Source organism: Protopterus annectens, chromosome 8.part0, assembly GCF_019279795.1.
Source record: "Protopterus annectens isolate FY-2018-M chromosome 8.part0, PAN1.0, whole genome shotgun sequence".
Classification (NCBI taxonomy): Eukaryota; Metazoa; Chordata; order Ceratodontiformes; family Protopteridae; genus Protopterus; species Protopterus annectens.
The window spans coordinates 407,388,823-407,415,176 of record NC_056741.1 but is presented as its reverse complement, the minus strand read 5'-3'; the positions used below and the strand labels follow the sequence as shown (position 1 = coordinate 407,415,176).

Below are 26,354 nucleotides of genomic sequence, written 5' to 3'. Positions count from 1 at the left end.
GACGACCTGACATCATGGAAGAAGAGACAACATCCGATGCAGGAATCCAAGACTCTGGTATTCAGGCCAGCTAAGGGCTACCTGCAGACAGATAACCCAAATGTAATGACTGCAACAGTGAAACACGAAGAACATCTCAAGTTATACATCACTGTTTATTCTTGCATATTGATTCTGCATATGTGCCACCTGCCCTGTCCATGTTTGCATCCTTTCATACTCTGTGTACCTCTCTGTGGTGTTTAATTCCAATTGAAAGTTGGCATTTCCCAATCCATTACGTCATATTGGTGAAACTCCATCATCAGACCTTATGGAAGCCCATTCTGATGCCTCTGAGCCAGTCTCTTCAATCTACTAAACTACTGTGGTGGATCTAAAACAAAAACAGTGTCATCACTGGATATCGACATTTTGTTGGGACTTATCAGAGGGGCTTTTAGAGTGATGTTCTGATAATTGACTGGTATTTTGTATGTCAGTTATAATTCATAATCTGTTTTATCTCTCTCATATTTTTTGTCTCTCTTATTGTTCAGTAGTCCCTTGTCTTTTTGATTTCCTGAAAATATGATCAGTTTGTAATTCCTTAAAAAGTGTTTGATATCTTTGTTACACTTTTTAACGATCATAAATTAGTCCAGTTCTGTTTGTCACATCAACATGTCCATTAATTTGCATCCTGTCTAATCAAAAACGAATACCAGTTACTTACAGTAAAGATGAATTTGTGGAAGGACCATATGAGAACTTTACTCGCACATAGCCTATAAGGCATTTGCTTATCCCTTTTGCATTCAGCAAAGCACATATTATCCCATTGAAGCGATTTCATGTGATTTTTTTTCCTGAAAAGTTTTAATAATGCTTTCATTTAATGCCTGTCTTGTGTGCCACCTCTTGATACCTAGGATTGTAGCATTCATGCTGCTGCTGTTAACCCTTTAAAGTGTTATTAGCACCTTTTTGAAGGAATTCTCTTCAGTTTCATGAATAATAGTCATGTGTCACTGATTGTGTGTGTGTGTGTGTGTGTGTATCAGACACCCAGCTTCAATTTTTTTTGGACTTTTCTTGTAAGGCGGAGGGGTAAACAGAACCATGCTTTGTCACAGTGTTGTCAGCCAGAAAGGGTATAGTCAAAATTGTCCATTCTGCTTATGTTTTCATTCAGGAAACAATCTGAGGTCTGTCGAAAAAGATATCTTAAAATGAAGAAGGAACCATCTCAGTCATTACATTCAAGCCCAGTAGGGTGCTGGATCAAGTAATTTAATTTAATTTGAGTTAAGTTAGCCAAAGAATGAAATTCTAGAAATTTTGTTGACTTCCAGTTAAGATGATGGCAGAGTTAGCAGCACACTGTGCTTCCTGGCTGTCTTCTTACTGACTGCCAAATTATCTTTGACTTATGACCAGATGGGGTTATACATAATGATTATTCATCTTGGTATATGAATAAAAATGTGTCTAAACTGCATGGGAAACCACAACAATCGGTAGCCTTTACAAACACTGGAGAAAGCCTGTCAATCCAGATTGTAAGCTTAGTAAATCATATGGAGTCATCTCAGACCGTGGTTATTCTCAGCCACATTCTTTTGGAGATTCAGAAAATGAATTCCACTTTAATGACATATGTGGAAAAAGTCGACAGCAAGCTGACTCAGTGTCAGTCCTGACAGTACACATTGATCACCTGACAGCCATAGACACTGAGATGATGGATGATGAGCATCGAGTGGGTTTAGTAGAGGGGAAGGCAAGCTGATTGATCTTGACGACAAAGAAAGGCACAAGAATCTCCTGTTTATGGGGATACCAGGTAGGGCAGAGCGGACTGTCTTACATGAAAAGGTAGAGCACTCAATGAACAGGTTTCCAGGAGAATGCCATCCACATTAAGAGGGCACTTAGGGTCTTCATCTCCTAGCAGTTGTGCTGTAGGATACCCAGACCTATCCTGGTCCAAATTAGATACTTCTCTTTTAAATGACAGGATCTTATCTATGATGTGGACTAGAAGAAAAAATCATAAAGCTTGCAAGTCCCACATCCTCTGTGATTATGATAACTCAACTGACACCGTAATGAAAAGGGCAGACTTTCAGCCAACTGTCCAACTTTGACACCAATCTTTCTGGAGATTTATATATGCTTTATCTGGCCCAGTTGAGGGTGCAGTTCCCAGGGGGGTATAGTTAGTCACAAAACCAGATGAGGCTATGAAATGCTTAAAGCCATCTTCATAGGTGTTTAGTTCCAACATTGTTACAACTACTGTGGAGGCCACCACCCATAGTTTGCACAAATCAGTGACTCCTAGGTTCATAGGATGATACTAGGCTATTGGCCCAGATGCCATTATAAGCCTAGTCAAGAATTTCACCCATGTTCTATCAGTCAGCACCTGTTTCCCCTGTCCAGTAGGTGGGTTCCAAGTATCTGGATGGAGTCATCTCAGCCAGTGGTTATTCTCAGACACATTCTTTTGGAGATTCAGAAAATGAATTCCACTTTAATGACATATGTGGAAAATGTTGATAGCAAGCTGACTGTCAGAGTTGGTCCTCCATCCCAGGATCCCTCCTGATGAGGATGCTTGTGATGCTCTTACATTCTTCAAAAGGAGAGCACAGGACAAAAAGAGGTCACATTGAAATAATTGTTAACATTAATGAATGGGACAGTTAAACTCCCTTTTAATACTTCCTTGTTTGTTGTTCAAGAGGAGGTATAACACTCACTGACTCAACAATAATTTATATATTTGATGTTCATTTTGTCATGGTGATGTGGACTTTGTTGATGGAGGATTGGTGTACAGTGATTAGCTGTGTTATGCTAGTCAGTCTGGATATTTTGTAACTCATGCACAGTTGTAATATTCATAGTGGGCTCTCCTTCAGGCACTTGATGAGTGCTCTGTGCGAGAGGTTGCTTAAGAGCTAAGCAGTCATATTAAAACTAAACAGTTGTGTGGAAGAGATTGGTAATGTACAAAAATGTGTTATGCCAGAACATTAGTAAATTGCCAGATTAATAGTGCTTTGTTAAGGGCAGCTCATGCCTCCTAAACCTGGTGGAGTTCTTTGGGACAGTTACCAAGGCTATAGATGAGGGAAAGGTGGTACACACAGCATACCTAGACCTCGCAAAGGCCTTCAACACCATTCCCCATTCTGGTATTATAGACAAGCTCACCAGCCTGAACATAAATCCCTATGTCACAAGATGGGCTGCCAGTTGGCTCATGGACAGAACCCACATGGTGAGAATTGTGGGAGCTAGGTCTGACTCTAAACCGGTTACAAGTGGCATTCCCCAGGGCTCAGTCCTAGGACCCCTACTGTTTGGCATATACTTCTCAGAGGTACAGGCAAGCACAGGAGGACTATGGCTGACCAAGTTCGCAGATGACTGCAAACTAGGGGCTATAGTTGACTCTCCGGCTGACACAGACATCCTCCAAAAGGGTGTCACTGAGATGGATACTTAGTATCAAAATCATGGCCTCAAGCTAAATGCCAAAAAGTGCATAGTCATCCCCTTTGGAAAAAAACAAAGTACCCACAAACTACCTCATAGGTGGTAGTCCCCTAAATACGGAAAATGTAATAAGGGATCTGGGGACCCAAGTAGATAGTATTCTCTCCTTTGATAATCACATTGCCAAAGTGGTTAGAAAATCCTTCTATGTGGCCCACCTAATCACAAAAGGGTTTGCACCCAGATCAAAAGAGGTCATTGTGCCCCACTACTCATCACTCATCAGACCTATCATAGAGTACAATGCCCCATTTGGGATTTACCTTACAAGATACCTGCAACAGCTGTAAAGACCACAGAAGTACCTCACCAAGAGGATCACTGGCCTCAAACAGATGCCCTATGCAGCTCGACTGAAGAAACTCCAGCTGTACTCGATTGCATACCGCCTACTCAGAGGTGATCTCTGCCTGACATACAAGGCCATGTCCAACCCAGAATTGATGGACATGCTCCACCTAAAGAAAACCTTATCCCCTTGAACCACATGCTCTAGGGATCTAAACCTCACCACAACAATAAATAGGATGTGCTGGGGGGATAGATTCCTGTGGCAGAGACTTCCCATTCTTTGGAACAAGATTCCAGTCTACATTAAGCAGAGCTCCTCGCTAACGCTCTTCAAGAGAAACCTTGACGAGTGGATGGGAAACAGAAAGTTTACCCCGGGGATCACTTCAGTGGCTCTGCTGGACAGAGGCACAGGGAACTAATCTAAGGGGGCGGCGAAAGCCAACACATTCTGGCTAGGCTTATAAATGCCTTCAGGCAGATAGCCTAGTACCTACCTATGAACCTATAAAGCACTTTTTTATATCTATATCTATCCATCTATATATATATATATATATGTGTGTGTGTGTGTGTGTGTGTGTGTGTGTATATATATATATATATATCTTTTTTTTCTTTTTTCTTTTTTCCTCACTGTAAGTGGGAGATCTGAAATGAGTAAGGTAGATGGATATGGCAAAGGAGGGAGGGTTGGGGGGAGAAACATGGAAGGATTATATGCATGGGAGCTACTTCATATGTCACTCCTGTTCATAGCTTTTTCGCAAATCCAGTTACTATAAAGGAAGTGGTCTTCGCTTCATTCTTAGCAAAGCCTCCTTTTGAGAAGCAGGGTAATTGCCCCATTGTAAATGGTAATTTGTTGTATTTTTTTAAGGATATTGAAAGTATTATTGATGGTCTTATGGAGTTCTTATGTTGCCCACTAAGTTACTTTTTATTTAGTGGGTGGTTGACTGCACTAAATTCATCCAGGAGCAAGTATGTGTTTACCTAGAATTTTTGACATCATAGTTTTGGCTTGGCAGAGAGGGGTAAAGTGCACACACTAACAAAGAGTTTGCAGACCTCTTTACCCTGTCAGAGACTTGGTTGCACAGTCCTATTATTTCCTCCATTTATGCTAATGCATTGGCTGCTGTCGTTGAATGTTAGTGGGTTGGTTAATCCAGTTAAACAATCTAATGTTTTTAAGCTGTTAAAACACTGGTCCCCAAGTATTGCCTATTTACAGGAGATCCTTTTGTGCATGGGATAATTTCAAAAGTTAAATAGAAAGTGTTTTTCCATGCTTGCATAGGCCTGTTATCGTGGGTGTATATGAAGATGGGTAGTTACTCTAGTTAGACAGGGTGTTTTCAATCAAATAGAAAAGTGTAGGAATTAAGGGATTCCTGGAGGGATGACTCCTGCCCCTCCTAAACTTATATCCCCCCTCCAACTTCTGTTTGGCAAGATGTAGTAATGTTCTTAGAGAATGGATAGTATTCCAGAATGGATTTGTACTGTGGACTGTGGACTGGAACACAGTATTTAAGCTGGACAAATTTATTGCTTGCCCTAAATCCTTCAAAATCCCTTTGCTCAATCAATATATGAAAGTGTGTTTAGGCAACATGAGGATAGAGGACATACACAGGAGGATGTCACTTCCACACTTCCACAACACTCTTAAAGGGGTTGTTCCCCTGGTTCACTTCCTTCTCTGGGATTCACAAGATGTTTGCTACTATAGAACACCTTCACCTGCTCATTAAGTATGTATGCTCCTGTAATGATTTGAGATCACTGTCTCCTGCTCTTAACATTCCAGTTTGACTCAACTAAGTGAGATAAGCATGCCAAGTATGAATTTGTTTGTCTATGTGGACAAATTGTTTGACACAAAGTTCACTCTGTTTCCTGGAAGAAGAAGAAAGAAGTCAAATTTCTTCACTCTAGTGAGAACATAAAAGATAAGGTAAGAGGCGAGTGCCTGAACTTGGAGTGAGCACCTAGGTGTCTTATTAAAGCAAGGATAATTTGTAATCTGCTTGCTTAAAGTAGTGGGATTTATGCTTTAAGTCTGAGGCAAGGATAAAAATATGGCCTAGGTTGTCATGATCATTTGCTCTCAACAGAGGAACTCAACAGTGCTCTCTCTCTCTTGCCCCTCTTATTTGCTGTCTGCTTGTAGCTTTTGGTGCCTAAGTTGTGGGTGGCTCAATTTGATGGGTACATAAAAAAATTGTTCTCTATGCAGGTGACCGTCTAATTTTCTTATCAGTCCAGAAAAAAAGAGCCCTAAATTTGATTCTCAGTGACCTTACCCTGTATGGAAAGCTGTCAGGATACAAAATTAGCAAAAACAAAACTAAGGAGGTGTGTGCTAACTTTACTGCAGTGCTAGACTGACCTGCAAGTATCCTTTTAAGGGAAATGGTAATAGATTCTGTGTTCTGGATGGCCCCTACTCTTTCAGAGTCAGCTAAACTGAGGGGTGACGTAAAGAAAAGGGATACTTAGTCGAGTGTATTAAATCTTTAATTAATCCCAGGGTAACCTTGACTGATCAGATTAACATGGGCTAGGGAATTTAGGAATATCTTGATCTAACCAGGAATGGCATGACATTTTAATGCCCCCAGATATGTCACCAAATCTCAGTGTTTTTAAATGTTACTCCTTTGTATTGAAAATGTTGCTTGACCGCCTTAAGGAGGGGACTTCTCCCACATCTTTTAAAGGTTTTAAAAATTAACTTCAGTTGATGTGCGAGATAGTTTTTCCTGAGTCATGGTATATTCCTTCTATGTTTATTTTTTGATGGCATCTAACTGTACAGCAAAGCAGAGAATCCTATCAGTTATTGAGTTTATTAATGGTGGGAGCTAAGAAAGCTTGCAGTAGACTATGGAAATTGACACCCCTCCCCAGCATCTGGATTTATAGCTTTAATGAAGGAATTACAGATCACTGGGTCAAATGGCGCCTCAAAATCTAACTTGAGTAAATCGCTACGGTGGTCATTGCATGTACTACAGTGATGTATAAAAGTTAGTTAAAGCTATGACTCTTATTTAGGTCTCATCAATGTGGTAAGAACAGTACAATGTTATTACTTGTCATCTATTACTTACTGTTAGATTGATTTTTGCACAGAAGACCCACATGTATTAATTTGTTGGTTGCCTGATGGAATTAGTTTTTCTTGCTGCTGTCTTTATCTGTTTTTGCTAAGTATTAATGTTGAGTAGTAAAGGTGGTCTCTTTTTCTTAAGAAAAAAAAAATCCTAGAGATTTCATAGATCCCTGATTTTTGGTGATTATGCTTGCTCACTGGTTTGCCTCTGTGTTAGATTAACTTCAACAATGAATGCATGCGAGATTAGGAAACAGTTAAATTTAGGATTAGTGACCACAAAACTAAGTAGTGTTTTTGCATTTGTAATTATCCGTTTTGTTTTCTTATCAGAATGCTGCGGCAGATGTGGAACGGATGCTCCTAGGAAACAAGTGTGATATTGAGTCCAGAAGGAAGGTGCAGAAAGAGCAAGCTGAGAAGGTTTGCTATTTTTGTTATTTTCCCTAAGTATTATCTACTATGTATAAGCACTTCTATTCTGCTGTATATTATAGATCACCACAACAAAAAAATCACTGCACCTCGTCTGTGAATATAGCAAACACGACCTGGATCCAAATGAAAGTTTAAATCCAACTGCTTACTTGAAATATAAAGAAAAAATACGTAGTAAAACAAGTTTAGTTTATTCTAGCACCTCAGTGTTATCACCTTCAAGGAATAAAAAAGACTACAAAAACTTTGTCTTTTATATTATAATGCAAATTACATTCAATTAATCAATTAAACAATCAATAAAATAGGTTCCTATTTTAAAGCAAACACTTCCAGTTTAATTCATTATTTAAACCCTTAGAACCAAAGTCTTTTATTTTTAAAATGTAAATACTTTCTTTATGTAATAATTTTTGTTTTAATGTATTTTCATTACCTTCTATACAATCTGTTTGTTCTAAAATAGTGCCATGTAACAAATTAACATAATTATTGTGGTACATTTTAAAATGTGAAGCAATTATTTTATCTTCTTTACAATTTTTTCTGTCTCTCATATGCTCCATAAATCTAACACGGAACTTTATTTTTGTCTCCCCTATATAATATAGGTGACATGGGCAATGTAACCCCTTTACTTTCACAAGAAAATGTACCCCTAGGTTCAAATCTAACATTATTCATGCTGTGAAATATATTGATGACAATATGTGTACACATACTGCATTTGCCACACTTAGAAGTATATTATGTCTAGTTGCTTAATCCCCTTCTCTGTCACATTTGTAGAATGTGTCCCTTTTTCTGAGACAACGGATTATTTTACCATAATATAATAACGTGCAATAAATGACATGATGGCACAGTGGATAGTGTTTCTTGTCTCACAGCAAGATGTTCCTGAGTACGATTCTCAGACAGGGTACCTCCTGCCCGTAGACTGCATATCTGTCCTTCCTGTGTTCATGGGGATTACATCTGGGTGCACTGGTTTCTTCCCACATTCCAAAGACATGCAGTAGGAGGATTGGACACTCTAAACTGTTCACAGGTGTGTGTGCATGTGAGTGTGTGGTGTGGAAGAACTACCGTGGCAGGGCTAGCCACCTGGTGGTGTAAACCTTGGCTGTAGATGATTGTCACTGTTGAAGTGACACCCCAACCCCATATGCAAAAAATGAGAAAAAGAGGTTGTGGATGGGTGCAGTAAATGACAAATCACAATGGTGCACATACTGTGCTTCCTTACAACACTTAGTACAGTTAGCATTACTGTGTTTACTGTCACTTCATTGGTAGCTGACAATATACATATTATCAGTAACAGTGTAGTTCTTAGAATATAAATGGTAAGTGCCAGTGGATTTTGTATAAGAATTTAGATTAAACTAATCTGTGAATTTTATGTGCTGCTGAAGAAACAAAGGATGTTCTTCGTGTTTCACTGTTGCAGTCATTACACTTGGGTTATCCTGCTGGCAGGCTACCCTCAGTCGGCCTGAATTCCAAAGTCTAGGTCCGGCGTCGGTTGCTGTCACCTCTTCCCTGACGTCAGTGCGCCAGGGGTATAAAAGATGCAGCCGACGACATTTTCTTCAGACTTTCTTGCCGCGCGGTGCCCGAAGCATAAGCAGTTCACAAGTGCCGGTCGGCCGACTCCTGAGATTTTCGTGTTCGAATTTCAGATCCGAAGTCTTCATTAAAAACTAAGTACCCCGTTGGGGAAACTTTTTTCTTGCTCCAGACCGATGTCAGAAAAAGTTAACAATTGTATTTCTTGTGGGAAGCAAATACCTCATAAGGACTTTTCATTCTTACTGTATTCCTTACCTAGGCCATGACCACGACGTTGCTAGTTGTCTGTTTTGTGCTAGATTTAAGCGTCAGTACGATTTTGCATTACACTATTTTGGCAGAAGATTTAATTATACGATGTCGTCGGATAGCCTTCCGACTACCGGAATTCACAAGAAACGCAAAGAAAAGGACAGGCATCCGAGGTCCAAAACCGACGACGAGGCTTCTTCTAAGTCAGTCGCCGGTTCTCAGTGAGGCGCCTTCGAAGCCCTTGACGCCCGCTACTTTAGACCCGCCGGCCGCTACCAACTCCCACGTGGAGTCGACTAGGCCGCTGGAAGCTCAAGGTATTGGACCTTCGGAGACTATTCCCTCAGATGGGTCCGGAGCCGCTGAGCAGGCATCGGCTTCTGAGGGTGTTTTCAGACCTACTCAAGTATACATTAAAACAACTTCAGCTTCAAAGGCAAAGACTAAAACACCTTTAAAGACAAAGAAACAAGTACAACAGCCTCATGGACAGGCCTCCATGCCCAAAAAGCAGATGCTCAAAATGGCCGAAGACTTAATTACTCTGATCAGGGGTTCCCATCCCCTACCTGATAAAAGGCCTAGGCAAGAGACAGAATATGAATCTTCAGATCAGGTTTCCATTTCATCTGATTCCTCTTCTGATCAGGAATACTCTCTTCCTCCCTATGAAGATTCTGATGCTGAAGAATCTATCCCTTCAGCCTCTCCTCCTGAGGATTACTCTTTTGGGGAAACCTTGCATACCATGAGGGAGCATTTTCACTGGGAGAGCCAAGATTTTTCAGAATCTAAGAAAAGGCTCAGAGACTTCCTTTTACTACCACAACACAGGCCCCTAGCTATTCCACCTGTGTTAGACATTATTGATGATGTATTTTCAGAGTCCAGTCTGACCCCTGACTCCTTACCTCCAGCTCCTGTTAAGCCAGATAGGTACTACAGGGTTCCTGACTCACATAAATTCCTTTTCAAAAACCCTGCTGCTGACCCAGAAACTATCTCTCAGGCTCCCAAAGAGGTCAAGGCTTCCTCTGCAAAAAACCCTACCTCCTCTGACAGGGATTGTAGGGCACTGGACAGATGGGGAAAAAAGATTTACACTTCTGCTACCTTGGCTATAAGGGCTTTAAATTGTCAGTTTCATATGCTCAAATATCAGCAATATATTATGTCACTGCTTAAACAGAAAATGTTGATAAATTCTGAATGTGCAGAAAACAAAGAAATGCAGGATTTATTGCATGCAGCTGAGCAAGTTGGAAAGCATATTTTGCAATGTGGTTTTGATTCTTTGGAGGCCTCCTGCAGAGCCGCTGTTATGGGTTCTGTCATCAGGAGGCATGCTTGGTTAAAGGAACAAAATCTGCCTGATCATGTCAAAGCAAAATTATTAGATGCCCCATTACAGCATGATACCTTGTTTGGTGTTAAAGCAGAAGAGGTGTTAAAGAAAATGGAGGACAAAGCTAAATCTATGCAAACGGTTAAGGATTTCTTACAGGCACAGCCTCCAAGATTTAGCAGACACTGGCCTACAAAGAATTGGTCCTTTCCAGTGTCAGACAGACCACAAAGGGGCAGATTCAGATGCCCAAGAGGCAGATCCCAGCCCCAAGGTTCGTACAGGTCTAAACAATGGGGTGATTCTACCTCCAAAAGTGGAGAAGACAAATCACAGCCATACAGGAAACAGTCTCAATGACTTCCCCCTGCCTGCACCAAGCACTTATCTTCTGGCAGCACCTTTAGGGGAAAAACTAGCACTTTTTTCTCAAAATTGGCACGTAATAACCCAGGACAAATGGGTCCTAGACATAGTGTCACAAGGCTACAAGTTTCACTTCCATTCCCTGCCAAGGACAAATGGTTGGCCAGACCTGCCAAAACATCAATGGGCAGAGGCACAAAAGCAAGTCTCATCCCTCATGGACATGAGGGCCATTCAACAAGTACCAGAGCAAGAGCAGGGACAAGGATTTTATTCAAGACTGTTCTTGGTACCAAGAAAGGACAAGATCTGGAGACCAATACTGGACCTATCTATTCTAAACACATATCTGGACATACCAAAATTCAAAATGTTGACTCTACAGCAACTTCTGCCCATGCTGGGCAAGAAGGCTTGGCTTGTGACTTTAGACATAAAAGAGGCATACCTGCATGTCCCAATCAGACAAACATGCAGAAGATACCTCAGATTCAAAGCTAGCTCAATGCACTACCAATTCTCTGCACTGCCCATTTGGCTTATCTACTGTGCCCAGGGTCTTCACAAAGTGCCTGGCAGCAGTAATTGCATTCTGCAGACAGAGGAATACAAATATATCCTTACTTGGACGACTGCCTCATTCAAGCAGAGAACAAGGACATTCTACTACAGCATCTGGCATTTGTAAAGAGATTTCTAACAGGCCTAGGGTACACAGTCAACGAAAAGAAATCAAAACTAGTACCCGCTCAAGAGATAATATTCCTGGGTGCAAGCTTAAATACAACTGCCCAGATGGCTTATCTCACGCCAGACAAACAAAGGCAACTGACTACCTATTTCAACCTGTTGGCAACAAAGGCCCAGTTATCTGCAAGAAAAGTTCTGCAGGCTTTGGGCTTCATGGCATCCTGCATTCTACTAATTCCATATGTGAGACTGCATATGAGGAAACTTCAATGGTACCTAAAAAGTGTTTGTACTCAACATTGCCACAGCCTGGAAACAATAGTTACCCTCATTCCCTGCCTGCAACAGGAGTTTCGATGGTGGGCAAAGGCTTGTCACCAAAACAAGGGACAGCCATTCACTTTACCCCCAGCCAGGCAGACATTAACAACGGATGCATCAGATTATGCCTAGGGGGCCACCATGGCAGGAAGATGTATTCAAGGCACATGGTCCGCAAACCAAATGCATCTACATATCAATCAAAAAGAGATGCTAGCTGTTCAGAATGCCCTGACAGCCTTCAAGACCTACTTCATCCGGGACAACTACTGATAAAGACAGAGACAACACCACGGTCATGTGGTATATATAAACAAGCAGGGAGGCACTCATTCTTACCCCCTTTGCAGACTAGCCATGACTTTGTGGGACACAGCATTGACTTACCAAGTACATCTGCAGGCACAATTCCTGCCAGGAAAGATGAATACTCTGGCAGACGAACTAAGCAGAAACCTCCTGGATCCCCACGAGTGGAAATTGGATCCACAAGTCTTCAGCATGATAACAAGGAAATGGGGATGCCCGGATATAGATCTATTTGCCTCTCCTCACAACTACCAACTAAAAAGATTCTGTACAAGGACTTATGACAGACAAGCATGGAAAGTGGACACCCTATCTTTCAGCTGGAAAAGTTTAGCAGTATATGCCTTTCCTCCACTGCCTCTCCTCCCCAAGGTACTCCTAAAGGTCAGACAAGAGAAGCCAAAGATGATACTGATTGCCCCAGACTGGCCCCACCAGTACTGGTATCCAATCCTAAGGAACGTGTCTCAATGCCCGGCTTGGACCTTGCCTCAAATACCTCATCTACTATCCCAACAAAACAATCAGATCCTGCACAGCCAACTAAAAACCTTAAATCTGGCAGCATGGCAGATAATGTAGTCATACAAAATGCGCCTCTCACTAAAGCTGTGATGGATGTCATTTTGGAGGCCAGAAGGCCTAGTATCAGAAAATCTTACGCTGGAAAATGGAAGAGATTCTGTGCTTGGAATCAGGCACAAGAAGTTGACACAGCTGTACCAAATATTCCTCAGATTTTTGCAATACTTAACTGGACAAAGGCCTATCCTTTTCATCAATTAAAGTTCATGCCTCTGCCATTTCAGCTCATTACAATACAGAGCCACCAATCTTTTCTCATCCCTTGTTAAGGCAGTACCTCAGAGGAGCCAAAAACTTAAGGCCACCAAGGAGACCACCAATACCTGCATGGGACCTCAATTATGTCTTGTAAAACTCACCCTGCCTCCTTTTGAGCCAGCCGCTACAGCTGATATAAAGTTTTTATCTTGGAAAACAGCTCTGCTCCTAGCAATAACCTCTGCAAGACGAGTCTCAGAACTACAGGCACTCATGGCTGTGGAACCTTTTATCATTTTTTATCCAGACAGGGTTTCTCTGAGGACAAACCCGACATTTATGCCTAAGGTAGTGTCCAGTGTGGCCCTTAACCAAACTATTCATCTGCCTACTTTTTATCCAAACCCACAGAATAAGGGGGAGAGAATTCTGCATTCTTTGGACATACACAGCTACGCTTCTACTTGAACAGAACCAAAGCTTTCAGAAAGACAGAGCAACTACTAGTGGCATATGCTGCAGGATCACAAGGAAAGGCTATCTCAAAGCAGACTATTTCAAAGTGGACAGGCCACTGCATTCATTTCTGCTATTCACAACATGGCAAGCCAGTGACTAAGGGCATTAGGCCACATTCAAACAGAGCAGCAGCCACTTCAGCAGCCTTCCTCAGGGGAGTACCAACCAAAGACATTTTGGAGGCTGCTACCTGGAGTTCAGTGCACACCTTTACAAAGCACTATCATTTACCACTCTACTCTAAATCCAGGGCAGGCTTTGCCACTGCAGTTCTGCAGGGCCTCATAGCTGCTCCTAATGCTATTTATTTCCAGCCTCCCAACCATAGCTTTGGGATTCAGCCCAAGTGTAATGACTGCAACAATGAAACACGAAGAATATAGTACAGTTGTGTGCACTTGCCATAAATGTAGATGTTCGAGTGTATTCACTGTTGCAGTCCAGATTACCCACCCACCATCCCCCATATCTTTGCTGGAACTTATCTGCACTTCTCTAATCTATACAACCTATGTGGTGTATTTGCTTGTAGATGAAGGTATAATATATTTTGGTGCATGCATGTTTTATTGGCATATTTTTAGCCTACCCTTTTGGGGGCACCTGACATCTGGGGCAAGAAAAACTGAAGAAAATGGCGTCGGCTGCATCTTTTATACCCCTGGCGCACTGACATCAGGGAAGAGGTGACAGCAACCGACGCTGGACCTAGACTTTGGAGTTCAGGCCGACTGAGGGTAGCCTGCCAGCAGGATAACCCAAGTGTAATGACTGCAACAGTGAATACACTCTAACATCTACATTTATGGTAAGTGTACACAACTGTACTTTATTTAAATGTTAAACGTTAAGTGACCTATTTACTATTTAAATTTGTTTAAACTTTCACGGTGAAGCAGTCTGAAGTATCAGTCTGTACTGACAGTTTAGAGATGCAAATGCTTGCTTGTTTTACCTATTTATTTTCATTTTATTTTTTGCCATTTTATTTTTCCTTGTTTTTATTAGAAGGTCATTTTGTATGCATTTGGAATTTGATGAATGCCTGATGTTTTGTGTTTCACAGTTGCAATCCTCACATATGGGTTATCCGGCTCCCGGGTAGCCCTCAGTTGGCCCGAATACCAGAATCCTTGGTATATGACGTCGACTGCCGCCGGTTGTAAAACTGATGTCAGAACGTCATGTATAAAGGGAGGCAGCCGACACCATTTCCTCAGTCTTTGTTGCCATGGAGCCCGAAGCAGATGCAATTTGCACTAGTGCTGGTCGGCCGTTTACCTTCTTTTTGCTTTCCGACTACCAAGTTGAAGACGCCTTCAGATAAGTACCCCATTGGGGATCCTCTTTTCTTGCTTTAACGAATGTCAGATAAAGTTAATAACTGTCGCCTGTGGAAAACAGATTCTACACTGTGATTTCCATTCCTGTTGTATAACTTGTTTGGGCCTTGAGCACGATGTCCCTAACTGTGATCTCTGTGCTACCTTTAATCTGCGTACCATACGCCGTAGAGCTAAGATTTTGTATAAGCATTTTGGAGTCTGGCCTAAGTTTGTCAGTATGGAGTCTTCTGGTCTCCCGATTTCGGATATACCTAGGAAATGCAAAGACAAGGACCCGCGACAGGCCTAGGGTTAAATCCGCTGATAACGCACCGGTGAAATTGGTCATCAGCATAGCGTTAGTCAGTGAGGTGCTTTCACAGCCCCTGCAGTTTAAAGATTTTCAGTCGCAGGCCTCTGCCGAGACCTTTACTGAGTCATCCATGCCGCAAGCTGCTATTTCGTCTTCAGACCCTCCACCTGTCGTCGCCTCAGATGGGTCTGGAGCCGCTATGCAGGCACCAGCTTCTGACACTTCTTCTTTTCGATATGAGACCAGAACCAGACCGACTACCTTAGTTTAGACTTCTGCAGTTGCTAGGCCACCCGAGTCCCTCCGGATTGCTAGTAAGCCTTCCAGCCGCAAACCTTCTCACAAGCAGGCATTGGCCTCCCCTCCCATGCCTCAGTCCCAGTTGGTAGAGATGGCTGGTGATCTTCTTTCCCTGATTAGGGGCTCTCACCCTCCCCCTTCCAAGAGGGCTAGGGATTTATCTCCCGATGTTTTGTCTGTCTCAGATTCAGAAATTTCCAGTATGTCTGCTGGTGAGGAAGGAAATTCTCAACTTTTTTCTGGCTTTGAGGATTCTGATGCTGAGGACTCTATCCCTTCTGCCTCCCCTCCAGAAGATTTTTCCTTTGGGGATACCTTGAATACTCTTAGGGAGCACTTTAAATGGGAATGTCAGGATTTTCCACAGTCTAGGAAAAGAATCAGGGAATTCTTGGATTTGCCACAGCATAAGCCTCTGGCTACACCTCCAGTTTTGGAAGTTGTGGATGATGTTTTCATGGAAAATTCTTTAACTCCTAATTCTATTCCTCCTGCCCCAGAAAACCTGATAGGTATTATAGGGTTCCTGATTCTCATCAATTTCAAAAACCCTACTGCTGATCCTGAGGTTATTTCTCAAGGCCCCAAGGGTGTTAAAGCTACTATTGCTAAAAACCCTGTGCCTTCTGATAAGGAGTCTAGCTCCCTATACAGGTGGGGTAAAAAGTCTATAAATCTGCAACTCTTGCCATTAGATCCATGAATTGTCTTTTCCACATGCTTAAGTATCAGCAACATACTTTGGAGGCTATTAAGGCTAAACTGGGGGATATTCCTTCCATGTCAGAGAACAAAGATTTGCAAGACTTACTGAATTCTGCCACTTTGATTAATAAGCATTCTCTTCATTGTGGTTTTGACACTTTGGAGGCTTCCTGCAGAGCAGCAGCCACTGGTTCCGTTATTAGAAGGCATGCTTGGCTCAGGGAGCAGCCTCTTTTTGAACCTGTTAAATCTAAATTGCTGGATGTTCCTTTGCACAAAGACAATCTTTTTTGGTAATAAGGCTGAGAAGGTACTGAAGAAGTTGGAGGCTAAGGCAAAGTTTATGCAAGCTGTAAAAGATTTCCTTCAGGTTCAGCCTCCTCGGTTTAGTAGGTGTTATCCTTTCAAGAAGTGGGTCGCTCTAGGCCTAGAGGTTTCAGATCTTCCAGAGGGCAGGCTTCTGCCCCTCAAAGGGCTAAACAATGGCATTCTTCTTCTGCTACATCAGGGAGTTCTAAGCCAGCTTCCCAAAGCAAACATTCTCAATGACTCCAGCCTTCTTGTGTCTACCTCTGCGGGCCCTGGGTTTCCTTTGGGGGGAATGTTAGCCAGGTTCGCAGAGGTATGGTCTACCATCACAGACGACAAATGAGTGCTTAGTATAGTAAACCAAGGTTACAAGTTTTATTTTCACACCTTCCCTGTTCTGCAAGGGTACCCAGACATACCCAGAACTCTCAGGGCAGAGGTAGAAATTCAGATTTCTTCTTAACTGACTATAGAGCCAGTTCCTGCAAATCAGGCAGGCCTAGGTTTTTATTCAAGACTTTTTCTGGTGACCAAGAAAGGGGGCATCTGGTGCCCTATTCTGGATCTGTCCATTCTAAACACTTTTCTAGTGATTCCCAAATTCAAGATGCTCACCCTTCAACAATTACTACCAATGCTGGGCAAGGATTCATGGCTGGTAACTTTGGATCTCAAGGAGGCTTATCTGCACATCCCAATAAGGGAAAGTTGCAGGCAGTTCCTTCGCTTCAGGGCTGGGGAGCAACACTTTCAGTTCTCTGCACTGCCCTTTGGCTTATCTACTGCTCCCAGAGATTTTACGAAGTGCCTGGCTCCAGCCATTGCTAACTGCAGGCAGAGAAACGTTCAAATTTATCCTTACCTGGATGACTGTCTCATTCAAGCAAACTCCCCAGAACAACTAGAAAAGGATTTGGACTTCGTGAAGAACATTCTCACCTCTTTTGGTTACACTCTCAATGAAAAGAAGTCAAAGTTGGTTCCTACAAGGGAGATTGTTTTCCTGGGAGCGAGTCTGAATAAAGCCACCCAGATGGTATTCATCCCTCAACAGAAGCAAGAAGATCTTTCAGCTTACTTCATGAACTTGGCAAGCATGACCCAGCTCTCTGCAAGGCAATTCCTGCAAGCACTGGGGTTCATGGCTTCATGTATTTTGATGATCCCACATGCAAGGCTGCATATGTGAAAACTTCAATGGTATCTCAAGAATCTTTGGTGTCAACACACAGAGGATTTAGACTTGATTCTTCCCCTAATTCTCTGTTTACAAATGGAGTTCCTCTGGTGGGCGACAGCCTGTTCTCAGAACAAGGGTCTGCCTTTCAGCCCACCACCTGCCAGCCAGACTCTCACCACAGATGCCTCAGATGTTGCATGGGGGGCTCGTCTGGAAGGCAGGGACATACAGGGGACTTGGAGCAACCAGCAGATTCATCTGCACATAAACTTAAAAGAATTGATGGCAGTGCAGCAGGCCCTGCTGGCTTTCAAGGGCCTTCTCTTCCCTGGGACTCTCCTGATCAGAACAGACAATACCACAGTCATGTGGTACATCAACAAGCAGGGGGGGACTCACTCTTACCCCTTGTGCAGACAAAGCATGAGATTGTGGTTCATAGCAGCATCCATGGGCATACATCTAATAGCCTAGTATCTTCCAAGGAGGCTAAACTCCTTGGCGCATCATTCAAGCAGACATGTTCTGGATCCTCACGAGTGGCAACTGAACAAGATCATTTTCCATCACATCACTCAGCATTGCGGCACCTCACAAGTGAATCTTTTCTCCTCTCACACCAATCATCTCCTTCCAAGCTTCTGCACCAGGGAGTTTCACAACAAAGCATGGAGGGTGGATGCATTGTCCTTCTCATGGACACATCTCTCAGTTTATGCATTCCCTCCTCTGCCTCTTCTTCCCAGAGTGCTGCTAAAGATAAGGGACCAAAAACCAAAGGCTATTCTGATAGCTCCAGATTGGCCCAGGCAGCATTGGATTCACTTCCTTCGCAGTCTTTCCCAGGCTCAACCTTGGCATCTTCCACTGGTACCAGATCTGTTGGTTCAGGAAGGGGGAAATTTCCTTCATCCTCATCTTCAAACTCTGCATTTAACTGCCTGGATAATCTTTCCCAACAGGTGGTTGAAGTTCTTCATGAGGACAGGAGGCGTAGCACCAGAAAATCCTATGCAGATAAACGTAAGAGATTTTGCTCTTGGATGTAGGCTAAAAGAGAAGACTCTTCTCATCCTTCTCTTTCCCTCATTCTTGATTACCTAGCAGGATTGCTTTATGGTGGACTTTCGTTTTCTTCAATCAAAATTCGCACTTCAGCAATTTCTGCTCATTTTTCTTCTGAGCAACCCATGCTTTCTCAGCCCTTGATGAAGCAGTTCCTGATGGGAGCTAGCAATCTTAGACCTCCCAGAAGAGCTCCTACTCCTGCTTGGGATCTTAATTTTGTCCTGGAAAAGCTTACTCTACCTCCCTTTGAACCAACTGCCTCTGCAGATTTGAATTTTCTCTCCTGGAAGACTGCTTTTCTTTTGTCTATTACTTCAGCCAGAAGGGTTTCAGAGCTGCAAGCCTTAATGGCAGTAGAACCTTTCATTATTTTTCATTCAGATTGAGTTTCTCTGAGAACTAATCCCTCCTTTTTGCCTAAGGTAGTTTCCAGTTTAACCCTTAAGCAGTCTATTCACCTGCCTACTTTTTTTTCAACAATCCCCAGAATAAAGGGGTAAGGATTCTGCACTCTCTGGATGTGCATAGACAGCTGAGATTTTACTTAGAACTAAATCATTTCGGAAATCTGAACAGTTGTTGGTTAGTTTTGCTCGTGAGGCTCAGGGTAAAGCTATTTCAAAACAAGCCATCTCCAAATGGATTGCTCACTGTATTCACGTTTGTTACCTGCAGCATGGGAAGGTTCCCCCTCAGGGTATTAGGACCCATTCTACTAGAGCAGCCTCTACCTCTGCAGCTTTTCTGTGGTGTGTGCCTACTAAGGACATTCTAGAAGCAGCTACTTGGTCTTCTGTCTATACTTTCACAAAGCATTACAATCCACCTTTGTTTTCTAAATCCAGGGCTGGTTTTGCCTCTGCAGTTTTGCAGGGCCTTCTTACCAACCCTTAATCTGTGATCTTCCTCCACCCTTTGTCTTTTTCCTGGGCTTTGGGAATCAACCCATATGTGAGGACTGCAACAGTGAAACATGAAGAACCTAGTATAGTTGTATACATTTACCATAAATGTAGATGTTCGAATGTATTCACTGTTGCAGTCCTGGATGTTCTTCATCTCACATTGCTGTAGTCCTTACATATGGGTAGTCCGCTGTCCTCGGTCGGCCCGAATACCAAAGTATTAGGCTGACGTCGGTCATGGGCGCTCAGATCTGACATCAGAGCGTCAGGGTATAAAAGCGCATGACCGACGTCATATCCTCAGTCTTTTTTGCCGCATGGTCCGATGCAGAAGCAGCGTTGCAAGTGCCGTTCGGCGTTCTGAAATTTTCGTATTCTGAGTTTCAGACCGAAACCAAGTTGGGCTAAGTACCCGTTGGGAATATTTTTGTTTTTTCTTGCCTCAGTTAATTCCGGATGTCAGAAAAAGTGAATAATTGTATTTCTTGTGGGAAACAGATACCGCATAGGGATTATCACTCTCTTTGCATTCCTTGTTTGGGACCGGACCACGACGTAGTCGGGTGTCGGTTTTGTGCTAGGTTTAATAAGCGCACTATAAAAAGGTTAGATTGTGATAGGTTAGTCTTTGGTAAGCGGTGTAATTATAATATGCCGTCGGATCCTCCGACGCCCGCTTCCATGAAGAAGCGCAAATACAAATCCTTGAAACCTAGACAGGTTGATTCGTCCGTTTCGGACACCGGTCCTGCAGAAACTACAGTGGAGCAGGTGGATCCGGCTGAAGTTTCTGTTGAGTCTCAGGGGGAAACTTTGATTTTGCAGGATGTGGCCTCACAGGAGTCAGGTCAAGCTGAAGGGGCCTCTCAGGTTACTGTTCTCCCTTCTATGCCTAAGGTGGTTAGGCCTTCTGCTACTATTTCTAAGGCTTCTTCTAAGGGCAGGTCTGTTTTGCCTTCCTCTGGTGTCCCTCCAGGTACTTCAGGGTCTGTGCCTAAAAAGCACATGCTTAAAATGGCAGAAGATTTGATTACTTTAATTAGGGGTTTTATGCCTCCTCCTGATAAGAGGCCCAGGGTGGAGCCAGAGTTGGAAAGTTTGGATCAGGCCTCAGATGACAGACTCTTCTGCTGAAGATATTCAAGATTTTCCCCCTTATTCGGATTCTGATGCAGAGGATTCCACTCCTTCTGCTTCTCCTCCAGAGGATTTTTCATTTTCAGAAACTCTGCATTCCATGAGGGAGCATTTTAAGTGGGAAGGACAGGATTTCTCTGATTCACGGAAGAGGCTTAGGGAATTCTTGTTTTTACCACAGCATAGACCCTTGGCTATACCTCCTGTTTTGGATGTTGTTCAAGATGTTTTCTCGAGGCTTCCCTTAATCCAGATTCTTTGCCTCCTGCCAGTTAAACCGGACAGGTATTACAGGGTGCCTGAGGCTCATAAATATCTGTATAAGAGTCCTAGGGCGGACCCAGAAACTATTAGTCAGGGGCCTAAGGGTGTTAGAGCTTCTGTTGTAAAGAATCCGGTTCCTCTAGATAAGGAAGCTAGAGCTTTGGATAGATGGGGTAAGAAGGTGTATACCTCTTCTACTTTAGCAATGAGGGCTTTAAATTGCCAGTTTCATATGTTGAAATATCAGAATTTCCTCCTTTCTCAGCTAAAATCTAAAGTGGATGCTTTGGCAGAGGGCATAGAGTGTAAAGAATTGCAAGATTTAGTACATGTCTCTGAACAGGTGGGTAAGCATTCTTTGCAGTGTGGTTTTGATGCTGTACAGGCCTCTTCTAGGTTGGCTGCCACTGGTTCAGTTCTTCGTAGGCACGCCTGGCTTAAGGATCAGAATTTGTCCGAGCATGTTAAAACTAGAATTCTGGATGGCCCTTTACAGTCTGAAGTTTTGTTTGGTCCCCCTGTGGAGTCGGTTTTGAAGAAAATGGAAGACAAGGCTAAGTCCATGCAGACTGTTAAAGATTTTTGCAGGTGCAACCTCCAAAGTTTAGTAGAAATTGGCCTACTAAGGGGTGGACCTACCCTTCTTCTGATTCTCAGTCTAGGGGTAGATCTAGACGTGGCAGGGGCAGAGCTCACAGTACATTCAGGCCTAGAACTTGGAGTTCACCTGCACAATCTGCAGGTGAGGGCAGGGGCCAGTCCTTTCGTAAACAGGCCCAATGACCTGCATTTTCAGCTGCCAGATTCTTCTTCCCTGGCAGCTCCTTTGGGAGGAAAGTTAGCACTCTTCAAGCAAAACTGGCTTTTAGTCACCCAGGACAAATGGGTATTGGACATTATAAACCAAGGCTACAAGTTCTATTTCCATACATTGCCTCCTTTCAAAGGCATGCCAGACGTTCCTCCTCAGCAAAGGATAGAGGCTCACAAGCAGATTTCTTTACTTCTTCAAATAGGAGCTATACAGCCAGTTCCTCTGTCAGAAGTGGGACTAGGATTTTATTCTCGCCTGTTTCTAGTACCAAAGAAAGGGAACACGTGGAGACCAATTTTGGATTTATCTATCCTCAACACTTATCTGGACATTCCAAAGTTCAAAATGCTGACGTTACAACAGCTTTTACCTCTGTTGGGAAAAGATCACTGGATGGTAACTCTGGATCTCAAAGAGGCTTATCTTCATGTTCCTATCAGGCCCAGTTGCAGGAGGTACCTGCGTTTCGGGCTGGAAATTTACATTATCAGTTCTCTGCATTGCCCTTTGGCTTATCTACTGCCCAGAGTGTTCACAAAGGTTCTGGCTCCAGTGATAGCCTTTTTCAGGTTAAGAGGAATACAGATTTATCCTTATTTGGACGATTGCCTGATTATTGCACAACACAAAGACGAACTTCTGCATCATCTACAGTATGTGATGGTAGTGTTAAGATGCCTAGGGTATTCTGTGAACGAAACAAAGTCCAGTCTAGTACCCTCTCAGGACATGTGCTTTCTGGGTGTGAGACTGAATACAGCTTCCCAGATGGCCTTTTTGACTCCGGACAAACAAAGAAGCCTTTCTCTTTATTTCCATCAAATGTCTCTACAGTCCAGGCTGACTGCAAGGACAGTCCTTCAAGCCTTGGGGTTCATGGCATCTTGTATTCTGGTGCTTCCCAATGCCAAACTGCATATGAGGAAGCTTCAGTGGTATCTCAAAAATGTATGGACACAACACTGCCAAGATCTAGACACTGTCATTCAGATAATACCTTGCATTCGGAAAGAATTTTTGTGGTGGGCTCAGGAATGTCACCTAAACAAGGGACTCTCTGTGACCCGACCAGAGGCGAGTCAGATTCTAACGACAGATGCCTCGGACAAGGCTTGGGAGCACACCTCAATGGAAAATGGGTGCAAGACACGTGGCCTGTCAGACTTCAACATTTGCATATCAGCTTGAAGGAGATGTTAGCAGTCCAATTTGCATTGATGGCTTTCAAGGATTTACTTCACCCAGGACAGGTGTTGATTCAAACAGACAACATTACTGTCATGTGGTACATCAACAAGCAAGGGGGAACCCATTCATACCCTCTTTGCAGGCAAGCGATGATTTTGTGGGAGACTGCTCTCAGTTTACACCTCAATCTTCAGGCAAGGTTTCTACCAGGAGCACAGAACTCCTTAGCGGATGTGTTGAGCAGACAAATTGTGGATCCTCACGAGTGGAAACTGGATCCTCATGTGTTTCAAAAGTTGACAGTGTTATGGGGGACTCCAGACATAGATCTGTTCGCTTCTCCACTAAATTACCAGTTGCCAAAGTTTTGCACAAAAATGTTTCATCCCACAGCTTGGAAGGTGGATGCTCTATCATTCAGTTGGAGCAATCTTCATGTCTATGCCTTTCCACCTCTGCCTCTCATTCCCAAGGTACTCCTGAAGGCCAGAAAAGACAAGCCATCCATGATTCTGATAGCGCCGGATTGGCCTCGACAGCATTGGTACCCACTACTGAGGAGTTTGGTGGGAGCCGCCATGGCCTCTGGCTTTGATTCCGCATCTTTTGTCTCAGGAGGGCAATCACTTCCTCAATGTCAAGATTCAGTCTCTGCATCTCACAGCCTGGCATATTCTGTTTTAGACCCTGGAGGGTCTCAGCTTCCACAACAAGTTTTGAATGTTATTTTGGAGGCCAGAAGGCCTAGTACAAGGAAAGTTTACGCTGATAAATGGAGGAGATTTTTCTTTGGAGCAAAGCGAAGGACTTTGATGTTTCCAAGCCTGATTTAAGTGTTTCTCTTCAATATCTTACTAAGTTATTGGACAAGGGTTTGTCTTTCTCCTCGATAAAGGTTCATGCTGCAGCCATTTCTGCTCACTATGACTGTGACCCTCCTTTATTTTCCCATCCTTTGTTTAAGCAATTTCTTAGAGGGCAAAGAACATAAGACCCCACGTGAGCTCCTACTCCTGCTTGGGATCTCAATTTTGTGTTGGAAAAGCTTACTCTACAACCTTTTGAGCCTGCAGCTACGGCCGAGTTAAAGTATTTATCATGGAAGACTGCTTTTTTGTTGGCCATTACCTCTGCAAGAAGGGTTTCTGAATTACAGGCCCTTATGGCAGTGGAACCTTTCCTGATTTTTCATAAGGATAGGGTATCTTTGCGTACTAATCCTTCCTTTATGCCTAAAGTGGTTTCTAGTGTGGCCTTGAACCAAACTATTCATTTGCCTACTTTTTATGCAAACCCCAAAATAAAGGGAGAAGATTTTGCATACTTTGGATATTCACAGGCAGTTACGTTATTATTTGAGCAGAACCAAGGGTTCAGGCAGTCTCAGCAGTTGTTTGTTTCTTTTGCTTTGGGTTCTCAGGGAAAACCTGTTTCAAAACAAACTATTTCTAAATGGATTGGGTTTTGTATTTCTTTCTGTTATTCCCATCATGGTAAGGAGATTCCGGCTGGAATCAGACCTCATTCCACTAGAGCTACTGCCACTTCTACTGCCTTTCTAAGGGGTAGCTACAAAGATATTTTGGAAGCAGCCACTTGGAGTTCAGTACATACTTTTCCAAGCATTACCACCTTCCTCTTTATTCTAAGTCTAGGGCTGGATTTGCCACTGCAATATTACAGGGCATTTTAGCAGCCCCTAATGCTTTATGATTTTGCCATCCTCCCTTTACCTCTGCTTTGGGATTCTACCCATATGTAAGGACTGCAGCAATGTGAGATGAAGAACATAGTACAGTTTTGTACCTACCATAAATGTAGATGTTCGAAGATCCACATTGCTGCAGTCCAATTTACCCTCCCTCCTTCCCCTCTGTAGTTTGGCATGGTTATATGGTTTGGATGATGGTTATTGTTGGGCATGTTTTTGGGAGGTATCCTGTTTTTGGGCTGTGGCCTTTCTTTTTAGGGCCTTCTGACATCTGGGGCAAGAAAAGACTGTGGATATGACGTTGGTCATGCGCTTTTATACCCTGACGCTCTGATGTCAGATCTGAGCACCCATGACCGACGTCAGCCTAATACTTTGGTATTCGGGCCGACCGAGGACAGCGGACTTACCCATATGTAAGGACTGCAGCAATGTGGATCTTCGAACATCTACATTTATGGTAGGTACAAAACTGTACTTTTTCCACCCTCCATTCCCCCTTTTTTCCTAAGGCACAGACTACATATTTTTATTTTTTGTATGACATGTGTCCAGGGTGTTTCCTTCCTGGCTTAGCCTTATTTTGGGGGGGCTCCTGAAAGTTAAGGCAAGAAAAACTGAGGAAATTGTGTCAGCTGCCTCCTTTTAAACCTGACGTACTGACATCAGTTTTACAACCGGCACCAGTCAAAGTCATATACCAAGGACTCTGGTATTTGGGTCGAATGAGGGCTACCCAGGAGCCGAATAACCCATATGTGAGGACTGCAACAGTGAATACACTCGAACATCTACATTTATGGTAAGTGTACACAACTGTACTTTCCTTGCCAAGAACCATTGTTTTTGGTTAAGTGACTTGCTCTAAGTCACACAGTAGATAAATGGAGGGGGAAAGATTTGAACCCTGTACCTTGAATAACCAGAAGCAGTCCATTAACAGTTCAGAACTTTATCCTCTGTGCCAAATGCCAAAGTTTATAACAAGGAACAATAGTTTTAACTACTATTTCCTACTCCCATCTGCTTTTGCAAATATAATGTATGATTTTCATGTTCTTGTATTTTTGCTCATGTTTTTTCCTTTCATAATTTATTTGCTGATACTTATCTTCTCTGATCTGATTCCATTTTTATTTTTAATTCTAAAATATGTTTAGATATTAATTTTCTATCTGTAAGGATATTTATGTTGCAGTACATATGGCAGTTATTTTTTATTTATTTTTTTTTAATACTCTGTCAAACGTTATAAATCCAGCACTTCAACACCTTGTGAAACAGTTTAAAATAGCAAAGTATTTGCTGATCAATTTTCTTTGCAGAAATAGTAGTCCATATGACCCTTCTGAAATACTTTGGAATAAATGTTTGCCATTCATTTTTCTTTATGAAACAACAGTCAGTGGCAGTGTTGTAGCCTGATACAGGACAAGGCAGTAATCCAAATGGAAATTTGCCCCTTTAATGTTTAAAGAAACATTAAAATAAAAATAGTTACAGTCCATGACACCAATGGAAAAATGTAATAAATAATAAGAATCCATCAGACTGGTAAAGAATAAAACGCAGG

The 26,354-nt window shown here is 42.7% G+C and overlaps 1 protein-coding gene across 1 annotated transcript in view; it reads left to right on the top strand.

Moving 5' to 3' along the window:
• Window positions 1–26,354, top strand: part of RAB13 (RAB13, member RAS oncogene family) — a 999,793-nt gene that overhangs the window by 720,361 nt on the left and 253,078 nt on the right. The window contains exon 5 of the mRNA XM_044079917.1: window positions 7,298–7,387. Coding sequence (XP_043935852.1) covers window positions 7,298–7,387 — 90 coding nt within the window. The remainder of the gene's footprint in view (window positions 1–7,297; window positions 7,388–26,354) is intronic.